Consider the following 11,857-nt stretch of genomic DNA (forward strand, 5'->3'; position numbering starts at 1 on the left):
GTAGAGAGACATGTTTCAAAAACTATCTAGGCCACATTAAAATGCCATTTCTTACTTTGCTGTCATTCCTGACACAACAGTATCCCAACAGAGAAGCAGTTCAGACTAAGTCTCTGAGAGGCTTTATGTTCTCATGTGCAAAAAGCCAAACCCGTTGTTGCAGGGTTAGTAAATTGAAACTCAAGCTAAGAGGGTCAAAGTGCATCCCAAGGCAATTGTCCCCTCCACAATGAGGCAGATATGTATGAGATAATAGGGGGAAGTTCAGTGCATTAGCATTTAACAGTCAAAACAGGAACGTTTAAAATACTCTGTTCATGGTTAAAAATAATTTGTACTCTAATTCCAGTGATCATTGCCAGGGAGAACCAAAGTTGAGAGATTTCTATTAAAAACATGACTCAGAGGGGGAAAAAAAAAATACAGGGCCTGGCAATGAAGGAAATGATCCGGAATCATCCCCTATTGGTCACTCCTACAGTCACATGCCTGGGACATCTTTATAAAGGGGGTTATCTGGACTCAGGAGCTTCACAGCACCTTCCCCCAGCCTGCAGCCTCTCTCTCACCTGGAAGGGAACTCTTAGAAGGTTTACAAAATGTGTGATGCCCTTGTGGGAACCTGGAAACTCGTTTCCAGTGAGAACTTCGATGATTACATGAAGGAAGTGGGTAAGTGCTGTGGGTGATGTGGGTGCTGTGGGTGATGTGGGTGATGTGGGTGATGAGTAGAGGGTACTCAGCCCCAGGGGGGCAGCGGCTGAGACGAGGCGTAGAAGCCACGAGAAACAGCCTGTCCTAAAAGCTTTCTAAATCGAAGCTTCAACCTCATGGCTCTTGCAGGTGACCCAGTGGGGAAGAGTCTAAGTGAAAATCATTTGTCGTCTATAGAATGACAAGGCGTTGCCTGCATTGCCAAACTCTGTTTCTGAGGCTCACTTGGCTCTTTGCCTGTTTTTTAACACCTCCCTTTACATGAAAGTTTCGCAATAACTTAGAAAGAAAAATATACTTTTTTTTTTTGGTAACGTGGAGTAAGTTTTACTTAAAACCGAAGCTGTGATGCTGCCTCCCTTAGAAAAAAATACCATGTTGGGAAGCATGTTCTAGCAAATTCTTTTCTATCTCAACGTCAAGGCTTGTGTGATTATTTTACGGTAGACATAAGCTTGACCTCCAGAGATATTTTCTTCAGGAAATTAGCATTCACTGGTTTTGAATGATATGGGATGCCATGGATTTATGGAGTAATTGAAAAGGAAAGTATGGTATGTGAAACCCGTACAGCAAAGGCTTGAAGTGGCTTAGGCTCTGTCAACACTGCCCACATGCTCCTGTGTGAGTGATCACAAAGCAATCCTGGCAGTAAAACAATGGCCATCGGCCAGCGGTGCGCTTTATCAGGGAGCTTCTGCATGGAGCCCCTTCATAAGGTCAGATGCCACATTACATAGTACATCCATTGAGACGAATCCCTGAAATCTCCAAAGACTTCACCTTCCCCTCAGTTATACAGTGGGAACTTTTGGTTATCTGTCCATCTTGTTCTCTTGTGAAGCCGATCAGGAATTTCAGCATTCCTTACCTCTCAGGGCATCGGTGAGTTACCATTCAGTGTGCTCCTTACTCTGCACTGGCCCAGACACACCAGGGCTTGGGCTGCTTCTAGCTATTGACTCATTGAGACCCTTTGTACCGACAATATTCATATCTAAATTACAATAACACTGTTTAAATTGTGAAAGGCTCATAATTAAAGGCAAGCAACGTGCTTCCTGAATGGACTTGGTAGCTGTAATTGAGGCAGAGCTGGCAGGTGTTGCCTTCTGCAGCCAAAGAAAAGCAGAGGAGCACGAGTGAACCTGTAGTTTGTCCAGGGCTCAGCCTCTCTGGGTTCGCTTTCCACATTGCATGCATTTCTTGTACCCGCTGACAGCTGTGTTTTGTGGCAGAGTGAGGATTCGAGGCAAAAATACCCCATTTTCTCACTTGTGGCTACGTTCTAGACAGGGAACTAAACTACAGCCTCTGCACCATTATCTTGTGCTGTTTCTCTCTCAGTTCATCCTTAATTCTAACCTTGGGTCACCTTAGCCAAGGAAATAGCCTTTATTTAAGCATTTGTGTTGGGAGAGCCGTGTACCTCTGAGGTGGGGATCCCGTGTAACATGCACAGAGAGAGCGACTAAGGTTGTAAGTTGTCCACCCTCCTCAGGACAGCATTGCCTTCGTTTAAACAACCAAGACCTTCCGAACAATGACATTCCGATTTCCTCAGTTCAAAGATAAATTGAGTCCCTTTAATTTTCCTCACACGCTGCCGAGAATGATATATATCATCATTCTAAAATGACACACTACTTAGGAAACATTTTTCCATTCAGAGAAATTAACCAAATATCTTCATTTCATGAGGGAGTAACATGGGAATTAAGTCTAGAAAATTAAGCTCAGCAACACATCCTATGAAATATGATTTCTGTGCACTCGAAATGAATGACCTTTTAACCCAATAATTCTATATTAGGCCCGGTCTCTGACTTAGATTTTTAAAAATATTACTCTTAATAAGAAAGGCTAAAGTGGCCAAACTGTCCCAATCATAAACACAAAATAGATTATATATACATATATTATTACCATATTATAATAGATGTAGTATAGACATATTGACATATATGAAATGCATAGACATCAAGGTGTGAAGATTTAATCTCTTTATACATTCTGGTTGAAATTAATGATGACTCCCCTGAGGGATTGTATTTAGAAGCAGAGAAGGGGACAAACTAATGGTAAATCTGGATGCATGGACCCTGAGAGTATATCCTCATGGATTAGCTCAACATGCTTATAGCATGTTGTCTTCTTCTTCATGCACACACAAATACGTGAGCTTGACATGTTTCTATTCTTAACTATAGGAGTTGGCTTTGCCACCAGGAAGGTGGCCGGCATGGCCAAGCCCAACATGATCATCACTGTGAACGGAGATGTGATCACCATCCGGTCAGAGAGTACTTTTAAAAACACGGAGATTTCCTTCAAACTGGGCCAGGAATTTGATGAAATCACTGCAGACGACAGGAAAGCAAAGGTGAGGAGCAAGGAGCAGGTTCAGAGTGAGGCCCTGGCTTCCAGCTCTGCAGCCTGCAGCGACATCTCAGGACATCAGGAAGAGAAGATGTCCTTTGTCAACTGAAGCCTCAGAGCTCTCACACCTAAGCCATCACCATCACCGTCAGTGGGCAGATGGTGCATTTTCCCCTCGGTACTAAGTTGTTCTGATATGAAAATGATTAGCACATTTTACGTGTCCTACAATAGTGTGTGTTAAATAAATTAGAGCAATAAAATAAGAAGGAAAGTCTATAAAAGAGAGGCCAAAAGAATAAAAATCACCATAATATCACCATCTGAACATATGTTTTGTCAGCTAGGTTCTTTCACAGCCTATTCTTTTTTTTCAGAATGTAATTTTATTTTCTATTTCTAATCATAATACATAAGCAGATATACATATATATGAGTTCTATGTTAGTTTTTCAAGATGTGTTTCTCTTTACTTTCTTCTTGGACTATATTCTTGTCATTTAGAGTTACTAAGGACCTCAGAACAGTCCTTTGAAGCAAGGCCTTGTATTTTCAATCTTACTGTTGGCCTTCATGTGCAGACTGCAATCTCTCCTCACTGTGCCCACAGAGCATCATAACCCTGGACGGCGGGGCCCTGGTACAGGTGCAGAAGTGGGATGGAAAGTCGACCACCATAAAGAGAAAGCGAGACGGTGACAAGCTGGTGGTGGTGAGTACATGATACGCATGGAGCTGTAGACCCCACCGTCAGGGCCTCAGGGCCATTACTCCACTTCAGAAAACCCACTTGCGAGGTAGACCAGATGGCTCATTTGCAGCATTTGTTTATTTGGAGCTGAGTGTTGAGTCCGGGTTCTCACACCTGCCCCTCTCATCCACCTCAGTCAGGCTCCACCCCTGCCCGTTTTCCCTCTAGGATCAGTCCCTGCTTCCTCTCTGGCATCACAGGCTGCCTCATGTAACACCCTCACCAGAGTGTAGTCTGTATTTCTGCTCAGGGCACCCACTCCCCATGGTAACTCTCCAGCTCCCTGAGAGGAAGACCCATATCTTCTTGTCTTTGCATCACTCTAACCTGTTACACTTGGGGATGGGTGTGCAGTACAAACAAGAGGTTCTAGAACACATTTTCCCCCTGTATATTGTTTCCTTTTCAACACTGAGAGATAAAAAGAAATTTGCACTATTGTCTCCATGATTGACCATGACTATTTTGTACCTGTGTCTAGGAATGTGTCATGAAAGGCGTGACTGCTACAAGAATTTACGAAAGGGCATGAGCCAAGGGAAGTGGCCCTGGACTGAAATTTGCATCAGTCTCTTCAAGAGTCAGTGGGATGTATTGTTTTTTTTTTTAAAGATATGATTTTCCAATAATTAGCAAGCAACTAACTTTTTCTGAAGCTGGGTTTTATTGAATATGTGTTGGTTAAATAAAACCTTTTTAGATTTAGAATGTGGTGTAATGATATTTTTATTGTGTGTCTAATTTTGTACTCATTATGGAGTGAAAGGAATAGAAAAACTGCATTATTATTATTATTATTCTGATATAAGTAATAAGATCTTTCATAATAATGCATGGGAGGAAAGTCAACACACAGGGGCTTTCCTAGATAAGGCACAGTGTATAGGAAGCACTGCTAAATATTAAGCCCATAGCATGCCTGTAGATGTAGCGTAATCATAAACACAGCGAAATTATCCGCATCCATGTGATTCAAGCATGCACATTAGTATCTGCCCTAGGCTGGAGCATCATGATGCAGCAGTGCACACAATGCTGTAGAAATGAGCTCTGGGCTTCACAGGTGTGTGTGTGTGTGTGTGTGTGTGTGTGTGTGTGTGTGTGTGTGTATACACACTGCATACATGTGTGTGTATGTGTGTGTGTTTGTGGGTGTGTGTGTGCATGTGTGTCTGTGTTTGTGGGTATATGCATTTCGGTGTATATGTGTGTGCGTGTGTGTATGGGGGCACATGTGCATGTGTGTGTGTGTGTTTGTAAGTACGTGCATGTGTGTGTATGTGTGTGTGTGTGTGTGTCTTCCAAAATACTCCAGGCTGCTTTTGAACTGCAATTCTTCTACCTCAGCCTCTTGTGTTGCTGGGGTTATAGGTATGAACCACCATACCTATAGCTAGTCTGAAGGTTTTAATCTAAAACAAATGTTTTAGTCAGTCTTGACTACTATAACAAGATTTTGAGGCTATTTGCTTTATTAAAAAAAATCAGTTTTCTTGGTTATCAGTTTGGGAAGCTGAAAGCTCAAGGCAGTGCACCCCCAGAGGTTTGGCACGGACCTCATGGTAGGTGTTATCATGGACAATGATAACGGAGAGAAACATCGTCTTGACAAGGAGCGGGGAGGAGCCATCCTTGTCATTTAGAACAACTTCTTCTTGCAGGATCTAACAGGCTCCACTAATCCCACCCAAGATGATTCTCACTTGCAAATCTGTCCTGCTCACCCACACTGACCTAATGACCCTCTCTGTAAGTCCCGTCCCTTAATGCTTCAGGTCCTACTGAACGCTGGCGTCAAGCTTCCAGGACTTGGGGAATCTCAGGGAATAAACCACATGCAAACCTGTTGGTGTGGTCTTTTTTGTGTACTGTGTACAGACTGTCTTTGTATTCCTCACTGCTGATTTCTGTCCCAGCAGAGAGCTGAGCACTGTCTGGACACTGGTTTTGCTGCTCTAGTTGCTCAGCACCTGCATCATATTTTGTAAACCTACACTTATCTCACCTTCTGACTGGTTTGCTGAATGGCCTGTAGGCCAATCTCCTGCAAAGGCAGGGGAGGAAAGTGGGGCTTCTGGGCAGAGTTGGAAACTCTGGGAAGGAATCTGAGGCAGAAGGGTTGCCAGCCAGAGACGGAGGAAGAAAGGAGGGCCTGTACTGGGGAGAGGTAACAGGCCCCGTGTTAGAACGTAGATTAGTATAAAAGGGTTCATTTAAGTTAAGAACTAGTTGGGGACTGAAAATAGGCTAAGGCCAAAGTTAAATAATTAATAAAACGTCTCTATGTTATTATTTGAGAGCTGTGGTCTGAAGAAAATCCTTTTAAACAAGTCATAGCAGCATGCTACTCCCGGAAGCTGTGCAGAAGCCATGGCAGTCATCCCACATTGTTCACGCTGGGCAAGTGTGACAGGTTTGTTCATAAATAAATATGCAATGTTATCCAGTAGTTTCCAAACACTTAGGTTTACTATCAGCAGCACTTTTAACTCAAATTAAAGCCCCCATGGAATTCCTGTACCTGATACACTTATGAACACTTTGCCAACCCACCCAGTAATTCTGCCAAAACAAGGGCAGAGATGCCAAGCTCAGTACAGTAAGTCACTCACTGGGCATCTGTTAGACACCCAAGAAGAGTCAGTGCTTTGTAGCAAATGCACTTTCTAAGATCTTACTGCAATCTGATTACCATAGTCACTGCAAAACTAGACGTAAACATTCAACTTCCAACATCAACAACAATAAAAATCACGGGACATGCAAGGAAAGAAAAAGACTGTTCAAAAGAGGATCTAGAGATCTGTGAGCTGCTGATAGAAACACATAACGACAGCAATTCCTCAAAAAAACACTGGCAGAATTACTGTGTGGGTCAGCAAAGTGAAAGCAGGGTTACAGAGGCATCTATAACACTCACAACAGGTTATTAACAATAGCTAAAAGAAAATGTCTATCAGCAAGGAAATGGACGAGCAACACATCCCATACCCTTCCCTTTGACGGGCACGCCACTGCCCATGTACACAGCAATGTACACACATACCCATACATACTGCCCACACACACAGAGGAATATACACACTTACCCCCCCACAGGCACACAACTGCCCTACACATACACACACACACACAAACACACACACACACACACACACACACACACGGTATATACACACATACCCATACATACACAGGCACACACTGCCCACGCACACACAGGGATATGTACACACATAACCCAAAACACACAAATTCACAGTTACTCATGAACACACAGGAATATACACTTACATGTCCATACATACTCAGGTACACAACTGCCTATGCACACACTGGAATACACACACACACACAGACACACACACACACACACAAACACACATACACACAGGTATATACACTGCCTATGAACACACAGGAATATACATATAAATCCATACACACACAGGCAGACAACTGACACAACTGCCCTCACACACACAGGACTATACACACATACCTCTACACATACAGGCACACAACTGCCCCCCACAGGAATACACACAAACATATATCCACTCATGCACAGGCAAACAACTGCCTGTAAACACACAGGAATATACACACACTAAAATTACCATAAGCAACCATAAAAAGGAAGGATTTTTGTTTTTACAATAACAATAAATATTTTTATTGAAGAAATTTTTAGATTTGCATTTTGATTATCTTTTATACTGTTTTGAGTTTCTCCCATATCCCCCATCCATATTTATGTTTTCTCTTCCTTTTTTTTAAACAAAAAAATAAGAAATACAACCTAAAACCCTAGAAACACAAAGTCTAAACAATCAAAATACCCAAAAGATTTTTTTTAAAAGCCAAAACAATGCAAAAAGTAACGCAAAAAGTCCACAAAAATGCCATTGCGTTCCTTTTGGCTTTGTCAGCCATTCTAAGGCCTGGGCCCACACTTATGTGTGGCTCATATATCCAGTGAGACTCCATTGGAGAAAACGGATTTTTCTTTTTGCCAGTGGATATCAACTACAAACAGCTTTTTAGGTTGGGGAGGGACCTCAGGTCCACTTTCCCTTCTCGGTGCTGGACCTGTGTCTGGCCTGAACCTGTGCAGGGCTTGTGTGTGCTGCCACAGTCTCGGTCAGTTTGGGTGTGCATCGGTTTTCAATGGCATAAACATGTGTGCTTTCAGCAATAAAGTCTTACTAGCAGGCTGAGGAGTGCAAGAAATGGCCTTAACAACAACCTGTGATGTTGTGGTTTTCCGTGAGGGTCCCTTTGGCCCAAAAGCTTTAATCCATCCCTGCAACTTGAGGTCTTGCTTGAGGGTGTTAAATATTTAGTTGGGGCATTGGCTCCCCTTATAGTCTGTGGCTCCCTTTAGATTTCTTTTGTATGTGCGTATTTGTAGGAAGATTTCCCTATGGCTTTTTCAAATGACCTTTAGTGTCCATTTTCCCTTCAGATAGTCTCTCCTTTACACTTCCTTCCCTGTCCCCTCTTCATTCAAAAAGAAAGGAACTTTTGACAGGCTTAAAAAAAAAATCATGGATTGATTTTTAAGGATAGGCTAAGCAAAATAAGCCTACTATGAAAATATAAAATAACACAATTTCTCTCTGAAATAGTCATAGAGACAGAAATCCTTGTAGTTGACAGTTTGGACGTACCAGGAAGGTGGAGTACATGCTGGGGAAATGTTCAGGCCATGAGAGAAGCTAGCTTCCAGAACAATCCGTGAGTGCTGCAGCTGGCAGGGCTGTGAGCAAGGGGCTGCCTAAGTCTGTTGGCCTTCCTGTCACAGAGCCCTAGATACTGGACACAGAACCACAGGGCTTACTATTCGTCCGTCTTGCTTTGCTTTGATCTTTTTGCCTGTCTTTTGCTCACCTTATGCAGCTGTTTACTTGAAGTAGGTGACCTCTGACCTCACAGTGGTTTATAGCTATTACGTCATCTTTAATCTCAGTGGAGATATCGGATGTTAGATGTCAGAATCCCGAACCATGCGGAAGCCTTGGGATCTACTGAAATTGAATTAAATGCACTTTGCATTATGGGATGGCCATGAGCTTTTGGAAGTCAGTGACGAAAGTTCTAGTTTGACTCTTCAATGTCATCCACAGGGTCATGTTTTGAATGTTCCTTTCACAGCTATTTGAAAGGCTGTGTAATTTCAGAAAATGCATCCTGGATGGCAGTTGTAGGCGACTATGAATGGGTCTGTGAAGACCATTAACCTGGCCTCCAGTTCCTGCTGTTACCTTCTCGCTGGTCTGCTGGCATGCGATGAGCCATGGCTACATGCTCCCACCATTGGGATCTGTAAGGCGCGGCCACACCCGATAATGGCGGCGACCTTTACCACCTGAGACCGCAACTGTTACAGCTCCCGCACATGTGCAGACATAAGCCCTCTCAATGCACCCCTCCCGAACAGGGGTATGCAAATGAAGCACTCCAACACAGCCTCTCATCTGCGGGCATGCTAATGGGGCATGCTAATGAGGCATGCTAATGAGGCATCCAAATGTAACCAATGAGACTTTGACATGCCACGTCCAGACAGTATTTAAACGGTGTGCTCGCAGGCATTCGGGGTCTTTCGCTTCAGCTTCAAAGGATGCTCCCAATAAAGCGTGATTGAGAAGAATCCTGGTGTCTGCGTCGTTCCTGCCAGTGGGAGGACGCGACAGGGATCTATGGCCATGCTTCTCCCTACCCCAAGGGAAGGAAACTTCTGAGGTTGGGAGCCAAAATAAGCCGCTCCTTGCTTTAGCTGTGTCTGTCAGGTACTGTGGCCAGAGCAATGCAAAAACAATTAACACTCCACCCAGCGAGGATCTGAATGAAAGACTTACCCTAGTGTCAGGAGAGCAGCAGGTATTAAAACTGTCTATAGTCCCTGTTCACTCTAATAAGGAGAAGTGGGTGCTGTTTAGTTCTATTGCTACTCACTAATAAATCCTTATGTTAACATCTGCAACGTCGTTTAAAGTGAAGTGCTGCCTCAGGAAGAGAGATGAGTAGGAAGTATTGTCTCTTTTGATTCACTTTTACAACTATAAACAGTTGTCTGAGAGAAATGCAATTCTAGAAGCTGCATTCTGTAATACACTTCTTTACACAAGTTTTCTGGTTTTTTTTTTTTTTTTGCTTTTGTTTGCTTGTTTGTTTGGTTGGTTTTTTTTGGTTTGGTTTTTGTTTTTTCAAAACAGGGTTTCTCTGGGTAGCCGTGGCTGTCCTTGACTGGCTTTGTAGACCAGGTTGGCCTTGAACTCACAGAGATCTGCCTCCCTGACTGTTAGGATTATAAGCATGTGTCACTGTGACTGGCTGATACACCTCTTTCTAATGTCTACAGGCCTGCTACAATACAGAGCCTGCTGCAGGCTCTGAAGCAGATTGCCACATACTAGAGTTGGGCTTATGAAAGTGGCTAAATGTGTGCATTAGGTCAGCAGCCCATGATACACGTAGTTGGCCTGATCCACATTAACCGTTTAATGAAGTGATTTACAGAGGTGTGACAATAGTAAAAGGCTTAATCATCAAGCAACAAATCTGAGACACAAGCCTGTTAAGGAACAATGACACTATAACCTTATGCATCAGAGATTTGTTCTGGCTCCATAGCTGAACTTATATCACAATGGATGCAGCTGTGTAACACCCCAGGCGAAATCTCAAGTGTGTGGAGGAAGGCTCAAGGCTACTTCTCCCTTTGACTCCTTCCGACAATCAGGGAATTCTATAGAACTAGACATTTAGCTTTTTTCCTTTTGTCACATGGGCCAAGTGAGTTTTCAATGGGACTGCAGTACTTACTTCTGAACCATTATCAGGAAAATAACGAGGACAGCTGCCCAGGTGGTGACCATGGTCCCACTACCCCACTAGCCACCATGCACAGACATCTGTTCTCTGCCTTCAAAATGCAGGAGAACACTGTTGAAAGCAGCAAAGCAGGCTTGTGTGACTCCCTCTGTTTTTTCTTTTGATTCTTTTTCTTTCTTTTTTTTTTTTTTAATAGTTTCATAGCCTTCCACATTTAGCCTAATTTTCACTACAGTTAATTCTACTTTAAAGTCTTGGCAGGTGCCTCAAAGGGTGAATTTTTCAAAGCAAAAGTTTCTAAAGGCCAATGAAATGCTAAGTAGGGTGCTGGGAATGTGACAGAGAGCAAAGCAACGAGAGATCTTTATGTGTAGAAACCACATCCCAGCGTAAGGTAAGGTAGAGAGTAAATACTTGAGACAACATAGATACGCCGTAAATGATAATGGAGCAAGCAGGGAAGGTGCCTCACTCAGTGTGGCCGAGGCTGACCTTGAATTCTCTATGTAGCCAAGGATGGTCTTAACTCCTAATCCTCCTGCCTCCACACCCCAATTGCTGGGTTTACAGGCCTGTACCCACAGGAGGCTTTTGAATAGAGATTTCAAAAAAATTGACCGAGGGAGCATGAGGCCGTGAAGTAGAAAAGAACCTCCAGCTAAAATGCTCATGAGTATCAAATGCCTGTTTACTGGCAGAAATGGCCAGAGTCTGTCCTGCAGTTCATTGTCTGCTTTCTTGTCCTGTATCAGTTTCCAGCAGTGAACAGCTTCCTCCCGTCCTGACTTTGTCAAGAGATGCTCTGGACTCCCTCGTTTTGAACACTGAATCTGATCGTGTCATGAACCTTTGAGGCTCTTATCATGAGTATGGTCTTTCCTGACCGACTCTAGTGGGTGTGTCTGCTCTCTTCTGCCCTCCCAGATAGATGAATAACTTTTTCAATTCATAAACATATAACATCTCCACTTCTTCTGTATATCTTTTCTTCATGAGCAAGTCTTTGTCCCGCAGAAATCATCACTACTCTCTCATGCTCAAATATCAGTATCACTTGCTTTGGATGTAAAGAGATGGGTTTGTATACAAAGATGAGCAGATATTTCTCAGGGTTGAAGGGATATTTGACATAGAGCAGATAAGAATATGAACACCCATTTTCTATTCCCTGAC

At 43.1% G+C, this 11,857-nt stretch overlaps 1 protein-coding gene across 1 annotated transcript; it reads left to right on the plus strand.

Moving 5' to 3' along the window:
* The first annotated feature begins 515 nt into the window (after positions 1 to 515).
* On the plus strand, positions 516 to 4,447 carry FABP4 (fatty acid binding protein 4). The gene is made up of 4 exons (XM_084799895.1): positions 516 to 672; positions 2,925 to 3,097; positions 3,704 to 3,805; positions 4,326 to 4,447. Exons 1-4 carry the CDS (start codon positions 600 to 602, stop codon positions 4,374 to 4,376), a joined length of 399 nt encoding a protein of 132 aa, XP_084656021.1. The 5' UTR covers positions 516 to 599; the 3' UTR covers positions 4,377 to 4,447.
* Positions 4,448 to 11,857: the final 7,410 nt, after the last annotated feature.

Source organism: Acomys minous, assembly GCF_964271855.1.
Source record: "Acomys minous genome assembly, chromosome: 1".
In the NCBI taxonomy this organism is placed as follows: Eukaryota; Metazoa; Chordata; class Mammalia; order Rodentia; family Muridae; genus Acomys; species Acomys minous.